We start from the raw sequence: 26,218 nt of genomic DNA, 5'->3' as shown, positions 1-26,218 counted from the left end.
TGGAAGTGGTACGTTTTTGGCTATTTAAGTTTAAAGGAAATAACTTGAAGGCTACCGTTTAGGTCGCTAGCTCTCTAGTTTGCGAGTTAGCATGTGTATCAAGACCCTGCAGTTGCGCAATATGTTGTAAATAAAAAAAAGTATAAATGTGACTATAGTTGTGTTTTGTCATGTCTACAGGGCTCTAATAAGGCTTTGTTAATTTTAATCTGAAAAAAATAATTTGTCTACCCACCAACTATGTGGTTTCTTAAGTTTTTATTATTTGCCGTTTTATTATTATTATTATATTTATTTATTACTGATTGATTGATTTTCTTTATTTTTCATCTTATTTTGTGCAGAAAAATAAAAATTAAGATATTTGAGAACAGTGGAATGTTTTATCACAGCTTTATTGTAGAAAATCGGAACCAAAGCACTGAAAAAGTTTGTATATTTTTCTGTTTTTAATAAATGTTTCTTTTTTTTTGAAAACCTGATGCGGCCCAGCCTTGCCCAGACCCTAGCTCCAGTGGCCCCCAGGTAAATTGAGTTTGAGACCCCTGCTGTACAGTGTACAGCGTTTTGACAGTTTTTCCGTCACACAAGATTTTGCTCGTCATTCGACATTCGTACAGAACATACCGACAACATGAAACTTATATGACACGTTCTCCAAACCTGCACAAATCTTTACAAGGGTATTCTGTTCTATGTATTCTAAATTGTTGTCAGTGAAAAAGAAATTCCATGGTTGTGATCGTTACATTACTGAGATAAAGTCACTCATCAAGATTTGAAAGTTTTCCCATCAGGCATTGCGTCTGAGGGACACATTCATTGGGGCGCTGTCATGACATCAGCCTCCCTCGGGACTTTGGCTTCCTCTGGTGGACAGGGGCCGCATTGCATAAAATCCACAATTTTCTATTTCTTTTTTTCTATATTTCATACATGTTTGTATATTTCTAGGGTGTACCTTTGGTGTGTTCAGTTGCTGTGCGGTGAATTTAGTGTTTTCTTAGTAAGATGACACGTGACGTCATTAAGGGTCCCTCTGGGACTGTGACACTGCTTGAGCCGGAGTTTTTTTTTGCCATGTTACAGGTAAATATCTACACATATTATACAATGTGCTAAATAGGTTTGTGAGGCATATTTAGGGCCTAAACCAGCATTCAATCAGGAGTGGACAATGGCAATTGAAGAAAAAAGGGGAGGATTCAATCGCTTAATCTAATCTAATAATTACAACAGTGGCTTTTATTGCAAATGTTGACCCAAAATCCAAGGAAAATGTCAGCTAGCAGGAAGTTCGAATGCGGCAGGGTAAAGGTTTTGCCATTAGCTGGAAGGTAACACCCAATCGACTGTACCAACCTGGTCCATTCAAACGGCTCACACCCCTGAGTTCCTCCAGTGGCTTCAAAGCACAGGACAGCATTTTCAGGTCCATCAAAGTGAGTGTTAGTTGCAGCATCAGCTGGCGAAGGCGTTCAAAGCTCTGAGCGTCAGTGTTTCTGTTTGTTCCCTGAAAGATTCATAAGCGCCACATCCACATGAATCATTCACTAAGGAAATGATTGTCGTAAACATGAAGTGCCATCTCTGCCACTGTGCGCTGAAAAATGCATGCCTTTTAAGTCATAAATTATGGCATGGCACTCTCCCCCCTTCTGCTGGATGAGGGGCGCCGATGACTTCACCCTGATTTCACAGAGAAGTGTCTGAACATGTTAAATGAGACTTTCAATGTTAACTTCAAATCACTGCCAATGCCCTATCTCAGTGCTTCTTAAATAGTGGGGCTACCCCCGAGGAGTGGTCGGGGAGGCATGAGAGGCAGGGGGACTGTGCATGGGAAAAAATATAACTTCCCTAGGGGGTGCAGTACAGAACAAGTAATTGAAAAACACTGCCCTATCCTATTAGAAATTGAGTTTTGACAATTTAATTTGAATCACATCCTTATCCTTAATCGCATCCTTACTCCTTATTTCTAAAATCACAAATACTTAAACTTGCTGATATAGTTCATCTTCAAACAGCTAAAATAATGCATAAAACAACCAATTACCTAAAAATGTAATCCAATACTCCAATACTAATATGATCTCAGGGAAGAAGTACATTTGAAACACTTCTATGCTAGGACTACGTTAAAAAGCCATAGCATTTCAGTATGTGGAATCAAACTATGGAATGGATTGAGTAAGGACCTCAAACAATGCACAACGATGAGCCAATTCAAGAAACAATACAAGCAGTTGATGTTTGCTAAATACAAGGATGAAGAGTCTTGAACCAGTCATGATGTGCTATATATATCACTATATTGACACTTACTATGGTACACATTATGTCATTGGATGGTCATATCACCTTGTACTTCGGTACGTGACAAAAATTTAAAAAATGTATTATTTTTTTTTATTACATTAGGAAAGCAGGAAGTGAACAAATGTAACAGTTACTGATTGTAAAAGTACTAGATGGAGGGGTAGGATTTAATAAGCTTTGCTTCTTCCTACTCCTTTTGGACATGTGGAACTGTGAACTGATTATGGGATGCACTCAATTGTAATCTGATGCATGTTCAAATGAAATAAAACCATTCCCATTACATCCGACCAAAATAACCCAACACCCTCAGCCACTGACACTGTCCAGGGTGACCTGGAACCTACCCCAGCTGGACTTTGATATATTGACAAACAAATTCACACCGACGGACAATTTAGAGTCTCATACAGGTTTTTGGACTGTCTGCACCCACACCAAAAGCCAGAGAAGAACACTGTTTCGCTTGCCAAACACAATCCAGAACTACAATAACCATAATGTTAGGAAGTCTCAGTAATTGGCTGATGAACCCAAGGAACTTGGTTATGGAATACAGATGGTTTGACTTGACAAGGGTACTGTCAACACATGCTATCTGTTGACATTGACTCATTGACCCCTTTGCCATACAAGTTAATAATGCTGGGACATCATGGAACATTGAGACACTTTTTGCATATGAAATGATGGTTCAAGCCATATTAGCCCAAGTTATTGGAACGTAGATGGCAAGTGATACTTGGGATACTGCTCAACGTAAAGAAGGCTGGTCGTCCGAAACTGCAAACCAGCCCTTTGCCACATTTTTAGGCCTCACAGACGATACTTCTCATGCTCACCATGCTTTCCAGGGTTAGTATCCACATTGAATTTAGGTGGCTGAACTGGTGGGATGTCTATCTGTTTATGTCTCTTTGTGCAGACCTTGACTGTACTCGACGTTCCCCCAGGTTTTAATATGTTCTCCTTTTTTCCCATTGTGACACATCTTTGACAAACTTAAAAGGGTCTTTGCAGTACCGCCAAAGCTTTTCCACTGCTGTTCATACCTGTTGCTTCAAGATTTATATGAGGTCCCTGTTGACTGTCTCCAGCTCTTGACTGTCTAGGGATCAAATTTATCTTATTTCTTATGTACTGTGTAAAACTAAGAGAGGAACATCCTCAAATTAAAAGACGAAAATGAATACAGACCCAACATTCACCAATAAACAGAATATGTGTAGTAGAAGGCAGTGTGCAAGCATAAATTAACATGAAGTTATGCACATTAACACTGAGTAATATCATAAAATCTTACCTCCCACATATTATCAGCAATTGGGACCAAATACACTATGAGGTGAAAGAAAAACAGTAAAAACACAGTATATTAGTCTATGGGGGAAAGCTAGCACATGCACAATGGTGTGTTCAAGAACCATCACACAAAGTGGGACAGGTTGCCGCTCGCAACGTACATCAAAAACATACAAAAATGTTTGGATTTCTTACTGTATATTATTTTGTGAATAAAATAATGGCCCATATTTTCAAAATCGATACCCATTTATACAAAATTCAATCTGTCTCTCTGCCTATAATGTATAGATGAGGCTCTCACCTCGAGGCAAGCCGATCCTCTTACTGTAATACCTATGCCTAATCTCAGAAGCGTATCAGAGGGAGCCTGGAGCGGGAGACACCAATAGGTTCACACAAATGGGATCCAGTCAAAACCCCTTTAATCCTCACAGAACTGTAAATAGGGAGAGCATTATAGTATCTACATATGCCGAGAGACCTCTCATGTGGTACAGATGTGGATTTGACACAGACAGACTGAGCGATCGTCGCCATGAAGTGAAATAAAAAGTATTACAACATGCTGTACAGTAGCATGTTTTTTTTTTATTTGTAAGAAAACCTGCCATTTTGTGCCATTATCTCCAAAAGTAGGCCATTTATTAGTAGAATCAACAACAGGACCTCATCAACCTACTTAAGTCTACCTTGATCACAGTGTCTGCAAGGCTTGCTGAGGAGCACAGGACAGGAGGTCACCCAGCATGCCTTGTGCCTTGTGAATGAACCTCATACATGTACTGTATATTACTGTGTAAGCATTTATTTTGATACCAGCATAGTCCGTGTTGTTATTTTTTGATGCACAGTGAGTAAGGGATTTGGTTTGATGTCAGGCTAATTTATCGCTATAGACAGCCCTTCCTGAAGCATATTGATATTGTGTACATTTTTTTATTTTTTTATGTGGAGATCTAAAGTATACAGTGTTATAGCAGTAGCGCCATTTGAAGTACTTGATGAAATACATTTTTCTTTCAGACACAAAGACAATGTTATCGCTTTGACGGCGTCAGTGTGATTATGAAAACGCTGTGCAAAACTTACTTCCATGGAATGAGTTGGAGCACATCCATTAATTTTTTTTTTTTTGGGGGGGGGGGTAATCTCATACATACATTTCAGATGTGCAGCAAAAATGAGATGTAATTAGACCTTAAATGCCTCATTACTACGCAACTGCTGTGAGAAGCTACATTACTAAGCGGCTGTAGCATAAAGGATAGATTAGGCATTTAAAATCTCTATATAAATAATCTTCATTATATGTATTTGTGTATATGTATGTCATGCTGTAAACACACATACACTAACATTTTTTTAATGGGAATTCTTCAGGCTAAAAATGAAGGACAGGCATTGTCCTGCAGTGACACCCAGAGGCTGCAATCCTTACTGCCTAAAAAATGAAAAGAAAAGTACAAACCAGCTAATCTTGGTGTATATATGTTGATATACAAATACAAGAGTATACTGTGGAGGGCATGATAATCATACACGTATCTACCAAACTCACAGGGTGTCCAAACTGCAGGCTGCATACAGAAAACTGGAGGGGGCCCCAAATTAGCCTGCAAGAAGTGAAATCCACTCAGGAGCCAACTTAATATATTTTAACAATTATCATATATATTTTAAGGCTGCCAAACTCTTTCCTCATACAGACATCTTCCCACATTTCTCTTATTTAAACACTCAAAAAAGTTAAAACATTCGTTTCACTGTTAATGATCAACCTATGAGGATAAGCACAATAAATTATGAAATGACTCACATTGTTATATTCATATTAAAACATATTGCTGCAGTACTCATCCTGCTGCAGTCCAGAAGTCCAACGTTTTGGGTGCAGAACATTTCGCTGACATTGTTTGTTTTATCGGGGTGAAACTTGCAAACATTTGAAGACTGCAAACCAGCAAGCTGACACTGGAAACATGGCAGGGCTAACCGATTTAGATTGATTGACAATTATCTACAGCCAATCAGGACGCAGAAGACAATGGGCGGGGGAGACAGACCAGACAGACACAGAGGGAAGACACTCAACTGCCCACAATGCAATTCTTCTTAAAGGGCCAGGCTAGGTCTGTAACAGCGTTCAAAAGTTGTTGGCTAAATTTGTACATACGTTTTATGAATTATTCATTATTGTATTCTAAATTATAAGAAGGTTCATGACATCTTAGGTATTTTTACACACACAAGAATAGCTGCAGAATAGCTACATATATTGTATGTTGTGGGTGATTTTAACAGTACACTCTGCCTTAGTTTTGTCAGTGTGCCCATCCATTTTCTCTGTTGTTGTCCTCAAATCATTGTAAAAAAAATAATAATAATAATATACCTTATTATTAATTGATTCATTCATATACAATGCACAATAAAAAGGCTCAGACAATGCCTTCAGTGATACACGAACCTTTGGCTTTTATTAACAACATGATAAAATACCATCATGTGACAGAGATCAACTGATTAAAAAAACAAACATCTCAATAGAGTAACACCAGTATGACCAAGACACAGTAACAGAACAATAATTCCGGTTTGGCTTGGAAGAATGTTGCGGAGATCTTAAATAGATTGTAGGACTAAAGAAAAGACAAGTTTAATGTAAACAATAGACATATCCATACAGACACACACACAGTTGTAAAAGATTGGGGGAAAAAAAGGAGTCCACCAAGAGCTACAGGAAGAATATCAGTATAATATTAGGGGTAATAATAATTGCTTGTTTAAAGGTAGATGAAGAACTTATATGACATTACATAATCACAATATTGAAAACAGATTTCAAAAGATTTTGGACATAGTAGCGAAGAACTAAAGTACATTGCATAAGACACGTAATAACGGCCAACCACACTTTTTGTAACATCCCTCCCTGACTCCTGATAAAATATTTAAAAACTGTGAACATTTGACAGGAAATACTTTAATTTCAAGTGCTCTATGAGCATGGAGAAAAAAAAAACTGATGGAAACGGAATTGGTGGTGTTGGGGGGGTGAGTGTGGGGTCTTTGTACAGGGAACTAATTGTTAAAAAAAATAAAGCTTTTGTTTTAAAAATCCTGAGATAAATTAAATATATGACAGTTTTGCATAATAGAGTCTGTGCATAGAGGATGACCGAGTGCCTCGCTTCTTACGTCACTTTCAAAGGCACTTATACGTACAGTATATCCATAGGAAGATATCATCTCCACCACGTCATTTCTCTTTAGCAGCGTCAGCGCAGATTGTGCTCCTTTAAACTGCAATTCCCAAAATGATTCAAGCCCTCCATCAAATGTTTTCAGCTGCTCTTTCAGGAGCCTCCCTGATGGTGTTCTGCGGGCCACCTCGGCCAGTGGGGCGTCTCCGAATGCTCCGCCCGGAAGCGATGAGGTCAGCATAGCCTCGAGAGTGGGAGAAGGCGTAGCCAGAGCGACGGGAACGCCCGCCACGCTGGAAAGCCGGTCTCTTTTTCCTTGCCTCCTGTTGCATTTCCAACTCATACTTCTTTCTGTTTCTTTGGACCTGGAGGGAGGGTACATGGAAAAGTTTTGCACTATTCAAATCCCTTCAGTACATGTCTGTTGCTTAAGTCAATCATTCATTAAGTCAATCATTTAAAAGTTTTTATACTGAAGAAAATTTTGACACATTTTAATTGATGTCAATATAAGCGGCTGTCGACATAACCAAAACAAGAAATGGTCATTTTTGGTTATGTTGACAAACGCTTATGTTTACCCAAACCGGTGATTTGAATTTTTGTGACTCACTTTGCTTTTGTTGGGTAATCAGCAACTACAGTAGAATCACAAAAGAACCTGTTGTGTATGTTGACGCCAACATAAGCAGTTGTCCACAAACAAACTAGGTAGCTGACTGACAATGACTGACATAACCAAAAACAAAACCGAAACTAGCAATGAGCAGTTTTCTTTTCAATTTTAAGAAAAGTAAGTTAGTTTTAGTTTTAGTTTTGGGGTTAATTTTGGTTTTGTCGATTACCGCTTATGTTGACATCAACTCAAACTGTGTGACTCAGTTTTGATTTCAATCAACATAACCGCAGTAGCTAGCTGACCGACAGCAATATAAGCGGTTGTCAACATAACCAAAATCAAAACCAAACAACCGATGGTCAGTTTTGGCTGACGTTAATATGTCAGTTTCAGTTTTGATTTTGGTAACATCGACAACCGCTTATGTTGACATCAAGTCGGCTAATCCAAGTGACATCAAGCATAAGCAGTTGCCAACTTAACCAAAATCAAAAGTTTTGTTATCAATTTTAGAAAATGACCATTAGTTTGCAGCTTAATTTTGGTTTTGTCGATTACCACTTACGTTGACATCAACCGAAACTGATCAAAGCAATGTTCCGTTTTGGTTTACACTTGGGTCGACATAAGAGATTGTCGATATAATCAAAATTGAAACTAAAACTGACCATTTTCATGCTATCTATTTTGGTTATGTTGACGCTCCACAACGCTAAACAATGTTGAAGGTGCATCGACATAAGCGGTTGTCCTTAAACCAAAATATGTGGCTGACTGCTGTTTTGATCTTAACACTTTTAGATCTCTATGGATACCTCCTACTAGACCAGTTTTGACCTAAACTGACCATTGCTTGTTTCGGTTATGTCAACAACCACTTATGTCAATGAGCCTGTCCGAGGGGCATCCACAGAACCAAAATTATTTAAATTGCGATTTTCTGCAGAAATGTGATTCCCAGTTAAAGTCCTGAAAAGGCCTGGTAGTTTGGCTTCACCTTGTCTCCTATGGAGGGCCAGATGACTTTATGGAGGAACTGGATGCAGATGACAGGCAGCAAGCTGATGCCAACCGTGAGGATGATGGTTAACCACAAGTAAGGTTGGCGAAGAGCATTTGATGCCGCCCCTACGAGACAGGAAACGTGGATGGTTAGTTACAAAAGACAAGTGGCTTTAAAGCGTGTTCAAATTCATTCCTCATACTAAACTGAAGGTCTATTTGCTAACACACTGACCTGTGAAGGTGAAAAATTGGGGGAAAATGACGTGTATTCCTGCACTGTGCAAGTCAAACATTATTCCAAAGTAGATGGCTATGCTTCCCAAAACGGCAAAACAGTTGACAAAGGTCCAGTAGGAGGTATCCAGGGAGATCTAAAAGTGGTAAGATATGACATGTTAGTATTAACCAAGATACACTGAATGACTGTAATTCAGTATTAACCTCTTATATGCTGTGCATAATGTGGCCATTTTGTTCAAAAGTAAACATGAATGATCTTGGGAGGGTTATGGTTAGGATGAGGGGTGTCCAAACACAGAACAAAAAGAAACATGTGAGGGGGGGGCTCTGATACATTTTGTACATTAAAGATGCTAAAATTAACACTACAGTAAACCAATTCAATATAATGTCCTACTAAAGACTAACCTGCAGATTGACGGTGAAAATCAGCGATGAAGCTGTGACCACAGCAAAAGACTGGTAGTCTGAGGGGGCTTCACCATCTTGCCCCATGGTCTGCAGGAACGCTCCGTACGGGATGAAGAAGGTGATGAGGGAGACGAAGATGCCGTGGAACAAGCTGATGAAGAAGTTCTTGTAGTTAAACAACGTCCCCTGCTGGCCGGGTAGATACAACTTGGGGAACTTGAGACTCAGCCTGTCATTGACATCCTGCAGACAATGCAAATGTTAAAACCCATTAGAGGGGGTCGATTCAAAGCCAGGCAGGGGTGTGCAAATGTGCATGTATAGTCTGCACAGAAGTAATATGCTGCACACAATATGGCAGTCACAGATCCTCTATATCCAGGAAAGGTTTTTTTCTTGGCGGTTTTGTTGTCTGTCTTTTATTTGTCACAGGCTGGATAGCAATGTAGACCAATTCATAAAGAACACTGTACCTCTGACAGGAAACAAGGAATTGGTCTCTTGGCAATAGTTACCATAAGAACAAATAGATCCAACTAATCGGACATTTTCATCAATTAAAATGTATCTACATACATCTTTTATGTTTCTTTTTAAACAATAGCATCAGTTTTACACTTTTTTTTCCAGGCGATATCAACTGCAGTGGTAGAACACATATAGAATGGAGCGAAACACCATGCAATATGTTGTTGGCAAAGACTCTTCTAGGAATGGAATGGAAAGAACATAAAACACACCTTGAACGAACTGATGTGACTCTGAGTCATGCAAAGCACAGTGTTTACAAAACGGACACACCCCACAGTGGAAACTCAAGCAAGATGACATGAAACCCTCCTCTTACAAACTGTAATGTGATCTATACCGTTCAGGGGCTCAAGTAGGTAAACATTTTAGACAATTCAGGATAATTCATATTGAAGCAAACAGCTTTGTGATCTAAATCACTATGACAATATTGTCTTCTTTACCTGGTCAAGGAGTCCAACTAGAAGAACAGGTAAGCTGCTGTAACAGAGATTATAGAGCGTGATGAACCAGTCCTCGTAGGCCACCTACGGGAGCAATGCATTGACAGATCACACAGAGGTTAATGGTCAATGGAGGTTGAAGTGCATTTACAGAAGACAAGGTACTGACCTGTGATGAGTATCCGCTGAAGAAAGAGTACCAGAAATGGACCAAGGTGAAGGCAAAGTTCTTGAAGAAGAAGAACCGGAGGAACTTGCACATCCTAATGTAAGACCAGCGTCCGTGTACCAGCAGGAGGCGCTGCAGGTAGCGGAACTGAGCAAAAGCAAAGTCACTGGACATCACAGCCTGCATCCCCTCCTGACCACTGATGCCAACACCAATGTCCGCGGCTAGAGAGACAGCAGATGGACAAATAGATGTTTAGAAACAGAAAAAAAACAACTGATATTGTGTCGTTTACGGTGGGCATACTTTTGATCATGTTGACATCGTTGGCACCGTCTCCAATGGACAAGGTGATGGCCTTCTTATACTTCTTTACCAAACTGACCACGTTAGCTTTCTGCTTGGGTGTAACACGACAGCAGATCACAGCCTCGCATTCACACGCCATGTCCACAAAGTCAATCTGTCAAAGAAAAAGAACATTTCTTGTCTGTCATCATTTCAACCATCCCATACAACAATTCATTCATTCATTTTGTACCGTTTTTCCTCACAAACGTGGGGGTGCTGGAACCTATCCCAGCTGTCTTGGGGCGAGAGGCGGGGTACACCCTGGACTGGTCGCCAGCCAATCACAGGGCACATATAGACAAACAACCATTCACACTCACATTCATACCTATGGACAATTTGGAGTCACCAATTAACCTAGCATGTTTTTGGAATGTGGGAGGAAACCGGAGTACCCGGAGAAAACCCATGCATGCACGGGGAGAACATGCAAACTCCACACAGAGATGGCCGAGGGTGGTCTCATAGCTGTGAGGTCTGCACGCTAACCACTAGACCGCCGTGCCGCCCCCATACAACAATATGATAGCTTATTTACCTGTCTTATTTCTTTCTCCCAGTCGTTCATAGGTTGTCCATCCTGAGGGCTGCTGGGAGGTGGTCGCTTTCCCAGACGACGAAGACGCAAACGGCGGCGTTTCTTTTTCTTCTCATATAAAATTTCGTTCTGGTAAAGTGGAAATAAAATAAGGAACATTTACATCCAAAAACAATGGAACAAAATATATGAATAACAACTCACCAGCCATCCTCCGGTGATGATCAGTGCGTTTTTGCCCGGCTCTGGGAAAAATGGTTCTGCAGGTCTCTTTCTGCCTCGACTTGGAGCCGGTGGCTCGTTTCTCCTGTTTGCCTGACGGATGCTCAGTTTCTCACTGGAGACACACAGCAAATAAAGCGTATTCAAATTTATATTCATTCATTCATTTCCTGTAACATGTATACGGTTTAGAGTCACGAGTGAACTGGACCGTATGCCAGCGGAGTTTGGATAAGAGGTAGAGTACACCCCGAATCATAACTGTCAACACTTATCCCATTTTTTGTCGTTCTTTCTTAGACCCCTCCTGTTTATTCCTGCATTATTTTTGTTTTACCGAAAAAATTCACTCACTTGACATCCTCTCCATAGTGGATGTGCATGTCATCGGTCAGAAGGGAACAAGAATATCCAATGTTCTCTGCAGTTTCTGAGGAGAAAAAAAGACAAAATCTTAAAAAAAAACAACACAAAATCATAAAACTGCACTATAATTGAACCACTGTACTGTATACGTATATGGATGGCACTTCACGGAAATGTCTAATACACCGTACCTTTCTTATCTCCAGTCAAGACCCAGATCTTGATGTCGGCCTTGGCTAGTTTGGCAATGGTCTCTGGTACCCCATCCTGCAGTTTGTCCTCAATGGCTGTGGCTCCAATCAACTGGACAGAAAATCAAAACGTTTTTAAAACATAATAGACCTGCAAGTATGATGTGCCCATAAAAATGTCTATTTTTGACACAAGGCTCATGACAAACACCCTCCCACCTCTCTTCAACCCTCCTGCCATTGTTCACTCACAACACAACCTTACCACTAATCAATGATAATGGAAGATGATTCACAAATGTAGTTAATTCATACAGTAAGTATGTGCATTTAGACAATGGATTCACTTTTCAAACATCTTGAGAATTTTCCACTCACCATGAGGTTGGTCTCAATCTGCTCATAAACCTGATCGAGGGCGGCGTCTCTGTTGACCATTGTCACCTGAGCCTCCATGTGTTTCCTGGACCAGGCTTCGTACTCTGCGGCGCTGATGTCTTTGTAGCACAGGCATAGTGTCCGCAAGGTTTCATTGGCAAATATCTGCAGTGCAAAACACCATAATAAGAAAAATTCCCCGCATTGCAAACACTCAATAGAAAGACAGAAAGAACTGGTTGAAGTGTCAGTCAAGCCAAAGTGAGCTCACATCCAGAGCGGTTTGAGTGGACTCCTTGTGCTTGGAATTCGGTGAAAGTCTCTGGTAGATGACCGTGTCAGCTCCTTTACAGTAGAGACGAATACGACCATCTGGAAACTTCACTGAATGAACCAGAGATATAATTCATTAGATTGATCACATTGGAATCACAGCAATTACAGCATACTAGTATACACATACAGTATTTACAATACTCAAATCGTTACGGATATTCAGCTTTCGGGTGGAATTTAAGCTATAGGGTCATGGATTCAGGCTGCTATTACAAGAAGCTCAGAGGAGAAAAGGAAGGCAGAAAGGTCTGCAAGACAATCGCAGGGATAAAAGTAAGTGGCTGTTCTCTTTTTATTACTTGTTGATTATGAAATATCACCCATACGCTGAATATCCCTACGTTTTTGTGAGTAGTGTATGTGTTTATCTCAGTCCTCGTACAGATGATGGACATGCGCTTGCGGTCCGAGTTGAAGTCGAGCAGCGCCAACATCTCATAGGTTTTCTCTTGTTCCATCTCTCTGATGGTGATGGTGTCCTGGGTGCGTGACAGAAACACAAAACCAAAGTTCCGAGCTGCAGTCACCAGGGCGCCCTCATCTGGAGATGCCGCTTGGTATACCAACTCGCCTAAAAAAAAGTTACAAATAATTATTTAATATATAACTACAAAAGCACTCAGAGAGTGCAGTAAGGGAATGACTTAAAGAATGCTGACAATGCTAACATGCCAACATCTAGCATAATAGCACTTTGCATGAATGCCCACCTCTGATAATGGGCAAAATGTTAATGTATATATGTTAGCATGCTATCATGCTAACTTAAGTGTCTGCTTGATTACATATTCATGAAAATCGCAAAAAATGTGAGTATGCTAATGTTAGCATGCTAGCTATGCTAACATTAGCATGCTAACACCTAACATAAGACTGTCTACCTAAGAAAATGGCTACAAAATGCTAACATGGTAATGTTAGCACAACTAAATGTATCTTTGTTTGGACAAATATAATGACAAAAATAGCTCAAACGAGTTATTTTTTTGTCAGTACAATGACATGGCAATTGAAAAAAACGTTTTAAAAAAAATTGAAAAAAACTTAAAAACTTAAGTGACTTTGGTTATTACCAAGAAAACCACAGAAATGGCTAGACATACGCTCTTAAATTAAACTATTAATAGCTATTTTTGTTGTCATCGTTACATTTGTGAAAAAAAAGTGTACCTTCAGTTATTAAAATGAACAAATAAACTGAAGAAACAAGGCTGGTCTACACATGAAAACAGCTGAAACTGCTACTATGCTAATATTAGTATACCATCAAGGATAACATGCTAACGTTAGCATGCTAACACCTGATAGTGGTTAGTGTTTATATAGTGTATGTATCTATCCATGAAAATAGAAAAAAAAAAACATTAGCATGTGAACAATGTTAGCCTGCTAAAGTTAGCATGCTAACACCTAGCAAGACAGTGAGATGTCCCCGGAAGTCCTGAAAAATATCCAGAAAAAATATGCCAAAAAAGGTCCTATCTCACAATGTTTCACCTCCAAAATTTAATCAGTTCTTCCATATTCCATTTCTGACAATTCCTGAATTTCATCCAAATCCATTTATAACTTTTTAAATTATTTTGACACAACAGACAAACAAACAGATCACTGTCGGCAAAAACATAACCTTTGTGCTGCGTCTTGGCATACTTTTATAATCACAACAATGTTTCGTACCATCATTGCTCTCCACCATGACAGTGTGGCAGAGGGAGAGGAGTCTGAAGAAGTCCACTGCATCTTTATCTTTCTTGGATCGTAAGCAGGCAACAAGGGAATTGTCCATAAATTGGAACTTTTTGTCCGCATACTGATTCCAGCTCCAGTCCACCGGCTTTTAAGAGAAGTAAGACAAGAACTGTACTTTCAGCCGCTCAAACGAATATCTTAAAAAAAAAAACAGAAACTTGATTTTACCCGTCCTCGATCTAGACTCACTCCCTCAGCTGTGGTTGGGTTGCCTGTGGAGAGCAGAAGAAAAAAAAATAACTTTAACCAAATACTATAAATCCAGCGGAACCTCCAAAGTCAATATCATCCTACCATTTATATGTATTTCACATTTTTTTATGTGAGACGCACATTGAGGCGATGATGTAACTCCACAAATAGGCAGAAGAGAGTTTTAAGCCAATAGGTGCCACAAGGTGACAGAAGTACATTTTATAAGAGTAATTTGGCTAAAGAAACAAACAAACATAGCCCAAGAACACATAATCATCATCAAAACTGGCTGGGATTGAATGAGGTAATAAAAGGTTTTATGCTAGTAAATACAGTTCAATGTAACATAATATGGCAAAAGGTGTGTGTAATATAATGAAGTTAATGGGTACCATAACTGCGTCCAGCGATGGTGCACTTTTTGAACATCATGACGTTTTGCGTCAGCGTTCCTGTCTTGTCTGAGAAAATGTACTCGATCTGTCCCAGCTGCTCGTTGAGTGTGGTGGTTCGAGCCTGTCAATAATTGGATCAGTAAGGATCATCATATTCATGTGTATGCAAGGGAAACTAATCCCAACAGCAAAATTAGCACTAATGAAATAGTATATCTGATCAAATTGGTATAAAACCTACAAATGTCCCAAGAAGGTACCTTTGCTGGTGTGTCTTTATCTGCAAAGTACATCTGCAGGTCCCAGTTGATGAACTTACTCTGACCAAGACGAATCACCTCCACACTGAACACGTAACAAACAAATACAAATACTATTACAATACAATAGATGAAACTGATCGCCAAACACACACAGAACTTTGACTGACCTGACATAGAGCGAAATAGGCACCATGGTGTTCAGGACAATGATGTATCCCCAGAAGCTGAGGAATCCTCTGTAGGAGTTACTATCATCTCTACCGTCATATAGATACCAGGCGTTGGCGCCAATTTCCTCGTACCAAAAGCTGTGACCGATGGCAAGTCCTGCTGCCACCAGAATAAGAAGAACAAAGATCTGCAAGGACGGTGGACAAATAGAATTCATGTTAAATAATAATTTTTAAAAAGAATCATAAGAAACTATAACATAAATGCAGACTCACAGTGTAGACCATATAGTTCATTAGCTCGTCAATTTTGGTCCTCTTGAATCTGGTCTTACCCCCGTTTCTCATGATTTTTGTGTCAGCACCTTCAGAAACAATTGAGATTACAACAAAGTTTTTTGAATAAAACACCTTGATAGTATGTCAGCATAATAATAATAATAATAATGATATAAGTAAACTTAAATATATAATAAAATAGGCGGCACAGCGGAGTCTGAGTGGTTAGCGTGCAGACCTCACAGCTAGGAGACCAGGGTTCAATTCCACCCTCGGCCATCTCTGTGTGGAGTTTGCATGTTCTCCCCGTGCATGCGTGGGTTTTCTCCGGGTACTCCGGTTTCCTCCCACATTCCAAAAACATGCTAGGTTAATTGGTGACTCCAAATTGTCCATAGGTATGAATGTGAGTGTGAATGGTTGTTTGTCTATATGTGCCCTGTGATTGGCTGGCGACCAGTCCAGGATGTACCCCGCCTCTCGCCCAAAGACAGCCGGGATAGGCTCCAGCACCCCCGCGACCCTTGTGAGGAAAAGCGGTAGAAAATGAATGAATATAATAAAATAATTAATATATTGTTATACAGGGTCAGGTAAAATGAGCTGACACATTTGTAGGTTAAATAAAAGGCAAATAAAGTAAAGAAACAATCTTGGTAAACATAATCCCGTACCAGCAAACAAAAATCAACCGGCCGACCTCGCACCGCCAGAATTGATTTAATTTTTAAAACATAATGACACGGAATTTATTTTCGAAAATAAACACTTTTTTGTTTCTTTACTTTATTTGCCTTTTATTTAACCTACAAATGTTTCAGATTATTTTGCCTGACCCTGTATAAATTCATTCATTCATTTTTTTACCGCTTTTTCCTCACAAAAATGGGTCTATGGATCGCGGGGGTGCTGGAGCCTATCCCAGCTGTCTTCGGGTGAGAGGCGGGGTACACCCTGGACTGGTCGCCAGCCAATCACAGTGCACATATAGACAAACAACCATTCACACTCACATTCATACCTATGGACAATTTGGAGTCGCCAACTAACCTAGCATGTTTTTGCATTGTGGGAGGAAACCGGAGTACCCGGAGAAAACCCACGCGTGCACGGGGAGAACATGCAAACTCCACACAGAGATGGCCGAGGGTGGAATAAATAATTTTCTAAGTACTAATGAACACAAATGATATAATCTACAATTGTACATGACATAAGTCAAACCTGCAAAGATGACGAGTCCATGACATTCATCTGTGTTTCTGATCTTGCAACCTCGGAGCAGCATGTTGTCCAGATCCAAGGGATAGCGATCCATCTTCCATTGCATGACCCCTGTGAACTTATCCAGACGGTTGTTGGGCTCTTCGCATTCAATCAGCGCTACGGAACAGATTGAGACCAAAATAAACTTTCCACATTATGGTATTTAAAAAAAAGAATAACATTTTTAGTGCAACTTTATTGATGTAAAATGCAAATGTTGCATATTATAATATTATGCAAATATTAATATAGTGCTTTTCAGTAAACCCTCACGAAAAGCGATGATGATTTCAACAAATTCATATGAATGGCTTGGTTTACCTTAATACTATGTAACTGTAAAACTGTAAAAACATGCAGTCGTCACCATCAAACTGAGCCAGTTGACGTTCCTCCTGCAGTCTCTCATCAGTCACTCGAAGTCCCATCTTAAACTTCAGGTTGGTTTCTCTGAAAACAAAGCATTAACAAAAACATACGCTAGACGAACCAAATTAAATATTTGTTTCTGTAACCGGGCATTTCCGGGTGAACTAGTTGACTTAAAGATCAAAAAGAATCACACGGCTCACAGAGTCAAGCCTGAAAAACTCTTCACAAGATGATTCTTATTTATTTTACCAGGGGAATTTATAATCAAACAAATAAGGACCTCACCCGTCAAGCTCTGCCGTTTCCACGTAGCACAGACTGTTTGGGTTGGAGCTGGATAGCAGCAAAATGTCTGCCTGTAGAAGACCAAAACAAAGTTTTACCACACCAATACACTCCCTGTACACAAGCAAGTACTTTTTGCATACTTTTGGGAATGCTTTATTCAACAGAGAAGGTAAGACAGTCCATTTTTATATTCATTCATTCATTTTCTACCGCTTATCCTCACGAGGGTCGCGGGGGTGCTGGAGCCTATCCCAGCTGTCTTCGGGCGAGAGGCGGGGTACACCCTGGACTGGTCGCCAGCCAATCACAGGGCAAATATAGACAAACAACCATTCACACTCACATTCATACCTATGGACAATTTGGAGTTGCCATTTAACCTAGCATGTTTTTGGAATGTGGGAGGAACCCGGAGAACATGAAAACTCCACACAGAGATGGCCGAGGTTGGAATTGAACTCCTTTCAAATCAACGTGAAACTGTAAAATCCATCACTGTGTAAATAATCATACCGGGATGAAGTCATTTTTCTTCAGACGAACTACATCTCCGACCTGGATGTGCCTCCACTTTGACTCTTGAAACCTGAGCAAATATCAAAAGAGCATGTTGAGGGCAAAATAGTTGAGTAAACTATCAAAAATATTTTAACATTGATTAAGAAAATGAAACTAAAAATTCTAACCTGCCATCTAACAGGACCTCACATTTCCGGTTATTAATCTCCTTGTCCATTCGATGACGAGCCTGCAGGGGGAAACAGCAAGAGTCATCATATTTTCCTTAACTTTATGAAGCATAAAATACCAAGAAGGAGCACCATTCTGTCCCCAATGCATTTCAAATGAACGATTGAATTATTTGTTGATATTTCATTACGGAAAAAGTTTGATTTCAGGATGAACCTAAAATCCTCTCTACCATTTATTTACAAGTCCGACTGTTCAAAGTTTCAGTACGTTTTGCACAACTTGTTCTGTAACAACGGCACAATTCATGGCTCATTCATTTAAGGTTCATTCTGAAATGTCATTGGAAGGTCAAACCTTTTGTGAATTGTGTATTTAAGCAAGAACAGGAAACAGTCAGCAAGCAAAGTGTTTGTCTGTTGCATTTCTTACAAGATCATCCACCAGGTCTTTGATGGCGGTGACTCCCAGAACCACAACCAGAGGAATCAGAGTAGTGTACCAAGGGAGCGTGGTAATAGCTGGAATACACTGAGAAAATAAAGTTATGGCATTTTGTTTTTAGCGGAGGATAATTTACACTTGCGGCCATACGTTTACAGTATATATGTACATTACAGCCACTGACTTGATCTATTACTAATAACAATCGTTCTGACAGCATAAATCGTGCGATTATTCTGCCACAGATATTAAAACCATGATATCACTCAGGTCAATGATGATTGTATGAAGTCTAGTTTGTTCTCATTTGTTCTCCTTTGGTCAGTCCCCAAGGCCAATTTAGTCATTTGGGCTCACAAGGCAAACCCGGTCATTCGGGGGGCCTCAACATTCTTGTTCTGCACTGACAAATGTTTTATTATCACCACTTTTGAAATCTGTTACAATTATCTGTTAAGTTGTTACACGGCCATGTCTATATACCCCCATAAAAAGGTTGGATAAAGTTCTGCTGCTGGCCACCCCTTATACATAATGTACTACACTATTCCACATATTGAAATGTGAGGCAAAATCCAATGGGAGACATTATAGTCAGCTTTGGCATTTCCACTTTTGTGTATGTTGGAATTCCCCATCTTTACCTGCAAGATGAGCAGAGCCAAGAAGTAGACGTTTGCAACTCTCTTAAACTGCTCGAACAAGTTGAGTGGAAGGAACGTGAAGACATTGTACTTGTATGTCTTAATGGCATTTCCCTGTAATGACGATATTGCAGAGAAACGTTGTCATAACGATTACCACTTGTCAAAGATCTCAATACCATTTCTAACGAGCCCAACACTAACACAGTCTGCTCTTTGGTCCATCATGTATTGGCCCAGGTCAGATAAAAGATAACGTTTATAAGTCTAGGTCATGTTTACACAAGAATGCCATCGTAAAAATACAAGTTAGTAGGTCAGTAGCAGGAACTTCTGTTGTACTTACAGAATATTTGCTCTTCTTGAAGAACAGGAATATTTTTTGGTCAAATTCTGGCAGGTGGTGAAAAGCTCGGTCATTGGCTTTCACTTTCCATCCGATCTCTAAAAAGAAGACAATATGAGATTACAATCGTCCCTCGCTACATCACTTTTTCCATATCATTATTGATGACCGCTGTATGTTTTATATGCTCTAACTACAAAAATATTGAATTTATTATTTACTATGACATATAAGATAATAAAAATATACAACACTAAGATGTGGGGACAAGCAGCACAGAAAATGGTAGATGGTGCTGCAATGCTGCATTTGTCCACAAGAAGAGCCAGAGCCCAGAGGGAGGCTGACATCACCGCAGCGCCCCGACGAATTCTTGCGCTCAGATGCAATGCATTATGGGAAAAAATATTTCTAACCCATATTGGTACATGTTTATATATTTTTGTATACCTTTTGAGTGTTAAGTTGCTGTATGATGAATTTTGTAGTAGTAGGTTGTTATACTGTTACATATAATGACTTCCTATGATTTCCTGTGGGTTGACAAGCTTGTTGTGATAGCTCATGATTGGTTACTGTCAAAGAAAGAGCTACCTTTTCCTCACAAACTTGCAAGCTGCACAGTATTTAAGCGACTAGTAGTACTTCTGAAGTAAAGGGGTTAAGTTAAAGAAAAATGTAGCGTCATAATTTATGGTAATTAACAATTGCATCAATCACACTCTCAAAATTTCAATACATAACTTCTACTTTTAGGTGTATTAAGGTATATTATATATATATATATATATATATATATATATATATATATATATATATATATATATATATATATATATATATATATATATATATATATATATATATTATTGCACCGACTGTTACCTTGCCGGTGCCGAACTATTCTATTCAGAAGATAAATTAAGTAATAATTAACCAAAATATCCTCACCTGTGGGTCGAACTTCCACAGGGGGCTGTGGGGCTCCCGGCGTCTCTTCTTCATCTTCAGTGGTTACATCCAGCTCATCGTCAGTCTCGTCATCACTGTACGGCATGACCTCATCATTGGGCCCCATGGATCCATGGGTGCCCGTGTGCCGGATACTCATTTTGACACCACAGGTATCTCTAAAAAAAAAAAAGAGGAGATGATTCAGGTACACTACAGAAGATGCCAATGTAAACAACACCAGTGATATATATATATATATAATGGATTTTATGGTAAAGTGTGAATCCGTATTTTTTTTAACTGGTCAGGTGTCTTGTATTCAGAGCAGTAGTCTAGCCTGGGATGGACAAGTGTAACTAGAATATTATTTTTAAACTGAACCCCCGTCATTATCCAGTTGAACAACATACCACACCTGAGGAAAACAATCTCTTCTGCATTTTTTTAATACGTCGTCACTACAAGGCACATTCATTTAGATGGTGGGGGAAAAAAAACAACAAAACATAGAAACTATTAGTATATATTCACTTGCTACAAGATGGAAGAATTAATTTGGCATGTTTTTATCTTTTTTTTTCCTTATCTACAGTCTCCAGTAAATTGCGTGCGATGATGCAGTCAATTCCCACTGCTGAGTCAGTGTGCTGACAATAATTATGCTATGCTCTTCCTGGAGGGACAATAAAAAAAAGCACTTTGTAGCTGTCAAATTATTTGGAGATCTGAATGAAGACATTTTTTTGGAGTAGTAGACGATTGTTTTTTTCATCATATCAACATCATGACTTCTTGTTGTTTTATTTTTAGTTATCTTGTTAGATTATATTTTTAGAATGCTAATGAAAAACAGCCATGGCCACATTTTGGGGGCCCCTGATGTAGATAGAAAGTAGCACAGTTAGCAGCAAAGCTACCCAATTGAGAAAACAGGTTTGTGGTGTCAAGCTCAGGGATGTGACTATGGCAACAATGGTGGTGGTGGTGGTGGTGGGGTGATATCTGCAGAGTGGGACAGAGGAGAGCATGCCATAGTGACAACAGTGAAACCTGAGAGCAGAGGGTTTGGCTCAGCTCCCAGATAAGGTGAAAAGCAGATGTTAGAAAAATGGAAGACGTCACAAGAAAAACGATGCCACTTACTGCACAAAAAAAAAAACTTCCACTTGCCAGCTGGCATGCATGGCACTACTATAGAAGTTGGAATGGGGTGTTACGTAATCCTTATATTTTGAATACTTCTAGGTCAAATCGACATGGAATAAATCAGGTTTTATTCGTATAGTATTGTCACCTGAGAAGACATACTATTTTATAATAAAAATGCTTGTGGAAAACGGGAAGCCATTGTGTTTTTTTGTATTCTAGTCATTTATTACCAACATTGGTACAGGTCCCTCAAGGTCTGCTTAACACAGTGTCTGTGTCACCGGCCTCGGGCAGTCAAAGAGAGAAACATACCTTGGATTCCCATTACCGTTCCAGTAGAAACCCTCAATTAAATAGTATTGTGCTTTCTCTGACATTGTATTAATGCTGGCTTTCGGCTGTCCATTGTTGCGTATGTGATGAAAATGGCTGCGACCCTCGCATCTTCAGCTTCCATTATCGAAACCCTATATCGACATTGAATCGAATCGGCCACATCCCTATTTCTTCCAGTCAAGAATGGTCATGAGTGATGGTGGGTTAAGGCAGTATGAAATAAGAACGGATAATCACTATAGCCACAATTTGGACATCACTTCCCTTGTCGTGCATACAAACAACTGTACAAGTTCTACAGTGCTTTGATTGTTTATAAACAATACAGAGACATGATGTCTCACCCATAACCCACAAAACTATTAATGTATGTGTGCCACATCAGAAACTGCTTATCAGAGTCAAATCAGTCGTGCGAAATGAAGGCTCTTGACTTTGAGTCGAGTCATAATTGAAGGTATTCAGTAGTTCCCCTCACAGCAGGAGTCCGAACTAATGAAATCCATCTGCAGAGACACGATTGCAACATGACTTCCCGCTGCTTGGTCCCGAGTGTATGGCACTGATCAACATCTTTGTCAGGCAGTCAACGAGAGAATGTAAATAAAACATATACTGTATGTCCACCAACACTCACAGATTGACTTTGCGCATCCAGTAGTCAAATTGTATGCAACTGCTAATTTGCTTATGTTGTAACAGGGTGCCGGGATCTAAACTGGGCTGGGTCAAATTGACAAAACACTACAAATAAATAATAATTGCTGATGAGTTATGACAAATCCAAAAATCGAAAAAAGATACTCATCTTGTGATACCCAATTTATATCAGATTAAATCAGATTTACAAAATTCAAGACTAAGAACAAACACAACAAACCAGAGAGTCCAACAAGCAAGTTCACCGAGCTCCTGATCTCAACCCATATCACTGAATCCATTGAATTCACATGCGTAGACTACCTTCTTGTAATGTTCAATGCTTATTAGTCAGGATGAATTTCCATTTAAAAACATGACATCACAAAAAAAATTGTGGAAAAAGCATAATAAGTCCCCTAATAAGTATAATAAGTAACCATTTCTAAAGAAAAATATAGATGGACTTCTGTGTACATTTCTCTCCTTTTCTAGATATTTTATTAGGGCTGTCAAATTGTTAAAAATTGTAATCAAATTAATCACAGTTTGGAAATTAATTAATCATGATTAATCATTTGCAACCATGTGAAACCAAGTACGTGTAATGACTCCTGCTCAGGATCGCTATATCCAGACCACACACATGCGTGGTCGGTTCCGAACCGCTTCACTGACTGCTGCAGAGACCCAGGGACGTGGACGACCGCATGTTTGTACAGGAATGGTTAGCTGAAGATTCCAGCAGCATGGTATATCTGTTTGATTCATGTTGATTTGGTCCATCGAGGGCCCAACCGATTACTTCAGTTGCTTGCTTCAAATGAATCGACTAAGAAAGCAATCGTTTGTTGCAGCCCTGATGCAAAGGGTACCTATCTTGACGTACCTATCTTGAGCCTGTATTTACCATTATAAGGTCAGTTGTTTCCATGAAGATGCAGAGACTATTCCCCAATCAAAACGTGTGTTCATTCCTTGTTTAAAGGTAAACAGTGCAGGTTGGAACCATGCTGGATCGAGCTGCCGCTGTGTTGAGAAACAACAGCTCTTCAGCCTTTCAACGTTAAAGTGGTTCAACAAGTAAATATTATACCTATATATTCCTGAAGAGCTTACGCTGCCATAAAGTGGCCTGGACAGCTGAAAAACTCTTGAAAGTTAATGTGTTTTTAATGTACACAAAGGCGATTGTGTGAGGTTTGTATAGGAATGTAACACATGATAACAGAAACGGGTGAGTTGTATGCACTTCAGGGGTAAAAGTACTGTATTGGGACATCTTAACAACTGAAACTAACTGGAAATAGGTGCAGTGATAACACTACAACCACGATTGCTATTTTCTACCAGGTTTCACTTGTGTCTGGAAGAATTTGTGTGGACCCAGAACATGTGTTGCCCTGGCGTGCTGGTTATCATGAGGAGTCTAATGATAATCATCATCATTATAATACTTTTTCATTCATTCATTCATTCATTTTCTACTGCTTATCCTCACAAGGGTCACAAGGTGCTGGAGCCTATCCCAGTTGTCTTCGGGCGAGAGGCGGGGTACACCCTGGACTGGTCGCCAACCAATCACAGGACTCATATAGACAAACAACCATTCACACTCACATTCATACCTATGGACAATTTGGAGTCGCCAATTAAACTAGCATGTTTTTGGAATGTGGGAGGAAACCGGGGAGAACATGCAAACTCCACACAGAGATGGCCGAGGGTGGAATTGAACTCGGGTCTCCTAGATGTGTGGCATGCGCGCTAACCACTTGATCACCTTGCAGCCCATTATAATAATTAAAATGATTGGTTGAGTGTGATCTGGTGTGTGTGAAAAAATCTTACCAAAAAAACCCTTTCTAATCCGCGTTCTGGGAGGAAAAGATTGGAAAACCTGAATGAGAAAAGGTCTGTTTCTCAGGTATTAAAGAGCTTAAAACAATATACAGACAAATGCAGTTTTTGTGTCAACTTTTGTAAGTAATGAATTACAAAATAAAGCTACCACTGTCATTTTACTTTGCAGTGATGCATCTTACGTCCTTAAAACATTTTGACACATCTGAGGTGAGAAAATGTACATGTTGTGTTCACCTCACTGAAAGACTATTACTCCCTGTGGACAAAACATTAGGACTGAAGGTATTTGCTCATATTTTGGATAGCTAACAATAAAGTTGTTATGTTACCCTAATTCATTGAAATCACTTTACTGCAGCAAGTATATTTCTCTAGTGGTTTAGCATAGTATGTGATATACCTTGGCACAAAGCTGTACAAGTCATTCATATAAAAGACAAAGACATTTACAAAAGTAAATGCTACGTGAATCTTTAAGAGCAGGACACAGGAGAAGGAACAGTCAACAGGTGAGGCACTGACACTCCCTTGGAGGTGCTTCAAACCAAACAATTCAACCAAACAAAGCCTTAAAGTTCAAATTTCTTACACTACATTGAGGTGTACTTACTAGCTGATCTCTGTAGAAGGGTAGCAGATATTTTAAAAGGGGGGGACGAATCCAACTTTCTGTAGGTGTGCGGCCGCAGTGTTCAGCGCACCATGTTTCCTTCCTCTTTCTTTTTCTTCCTGCTTGTGCAGACACTCCACGGTTCCCCGCCCAAGTTTCCTCCTCCCCCCGCAGTCTCACCTGTCGGGGCCGTCACCAACCTGCACAACCGGTCCGACACGTTCCAATCTCCGCTCATTCACAGTGGAAAAAAAACTGTGTTGCGTTCACGGACTGTGGTGCATCCTCGGTGGTGTTCACGTGTTGCACAGGTAGGGCGTGTGCAATTAAATTATTCATTAAAAGAAGCAATCATCATATTATTTATTTATTTAGGTGACTTTACTCATCAATATGGCAGTATCAATAATGATATTGTAATATCACACGTATATTTATAGAGGTCACCGATACTGTAAATTTTGGCATCAGTCTGATACCATGCAACTACACCTGCAGTATGGTCACATTAAAACACAGAAGAAAAAACAATTCATATTTTTAATGAATATTTTTTGTTTAGTTTATTGATAAAAAGTTTGAATTACAAATACAGTTCATGCTCTAAATGCAAAAATAACATTTGGAGAAATAATTTCACAAGTGAAATGGGAATCATTATAGCCAAAGTCAAACATTCAAAATGCAAGATAATTGTAAGAAAAAAAACATTCATACAATATTTATATGAATCAATAATCATTACCAAACCAAACTACCCAAAAGCAATAAAAAATGTGCAACGATACAATATGCAAGGTTTATGGATCATTTAGACTAAATTTAATTGAATTTCACAAATGACATTTTCGGAATAATATAATAAAAATGTTGAAGTGGAAATAAATATGGAAATGCTAATATGAGTCAGTGTTATCAGCAAATACG

General features: G+C 39.4%; 1 protein-coding gene and 1 long non-coding RNA gene across 2 annotated transcripts; both read right to left on the bottom strand.

Moving 5' to 3' along the window:
• Window positions 1-363: 363 nt before the first annotated feature.
• On the bottom strand, window positions 364-5,600 carry LOC131113739 (uncharacterized). Its single transcript, XR_009121528.1, has 4 exons — window positions 5,444-5,600; window positions 5,186-5,240; window positions 3,626-3,660; window positions 364-1,513 (listed from the first exon to the last, which is right to left on the bottom strand). It is a non-coding gene; the product is annotated as an uncharacterized LOC131113739 (long non-coding RNA).
• A 477-nt stretch (window positions 5,601-6,077) lies between these two features.
• Window positions 6,078-25,503, bottom strand: atp8b1 (ATPase phospholipid transporting 8B1). The gene is made up of 30 exons (XM_058064646.1): window positions 25,292-25,503; window positions 20,689-20,867; window positions 19,738-19,835; window positions 19,392-19,505; window positions 18,736-18,834; window positions 18,300-18,361; window positions 18,127-18,199; window positions 17,611-17,681; window positions 17,321-17,403; window positions 16,912-17,070; window positions 15,685-15,773; window positions 15,406-15,596; window positions 15,236-15,320; window positions 14,973-15,096; window positions 14,554-14,597; window positions 14,314-14,470; window positions 13,016-13,204; window positions 12,569-12,681; window positions 12,298-12,462; window positions 11,920-12,031; window positions 11,717-11,792; window positions 11,345-11,477; window positions 11,141-11,269; window positions 10,558-10,714; window positions 10,252-10,475; window positions 10,083-10,166; window positions 9,106-9,351; window positions 8,690-8,828; window positions 8,450-8,580; window positions 6,078-7,198 (listed from the first exon to the last, which is right to left on the bottom strand). Exons 2-30 carry the CDS (start codon window positions 20,846-20,848, stop codon window positions 6,965-6,967), a joined length of 3,741 nt encoding a protein of 1,246 aa, XP_057920629.1. The 5' UTR covers window positions 20,849-20,867; window positions 25,292-25,503; the 3' UTR covers window positions 6,078-6,964.
• Between the last annotated feature and the right edge of the window lie 715 nt (window positions 25,504-26,218).

Source organism: Doryrhamphus excisus, chromosome 2 (assembly GCF_030265055.1).
Source record: "Doryrhamphus excisus isolate RoL2022-K1 chromosome 2, RoL_Dexc_1.0, whole genome shotgun sequence".
Lineage (NCBI taxonomy): Eukaryota > Metazoa > Chordata > Actinopteri > Syngnathiformes > Syngnathidae > Doryrhamphus > Doryrhamphus excisus.
Note: the sequence above shows the minus strand (reverse complement) of the source record. Positions and strands in the feature narration are given on the sequence as shown.

Coding starts and splice junctions, on each gene's coding strand:
- atp8b1 (XM_058064646.1), bottom strand. CDS start 20,848: ATGAGTATCCGGCACACGGGCACCCATGGATCCATGGGGCCCAATGAT. Junction 19,836..20,688: donor TGTGGAAGTTCGACCCACAG/GTGAGGATATTT, acceptor TCTTCTTTTTAG/AGATCGGATGGAAAGTGAAA. Junction 17,404..17,610: donor GAAACGGCAGAGCTTGACGG/GTGAGGTCCTTA, acceptor CTTTGTTTTCAG/AGAAACCAACCTGAAGTTTA.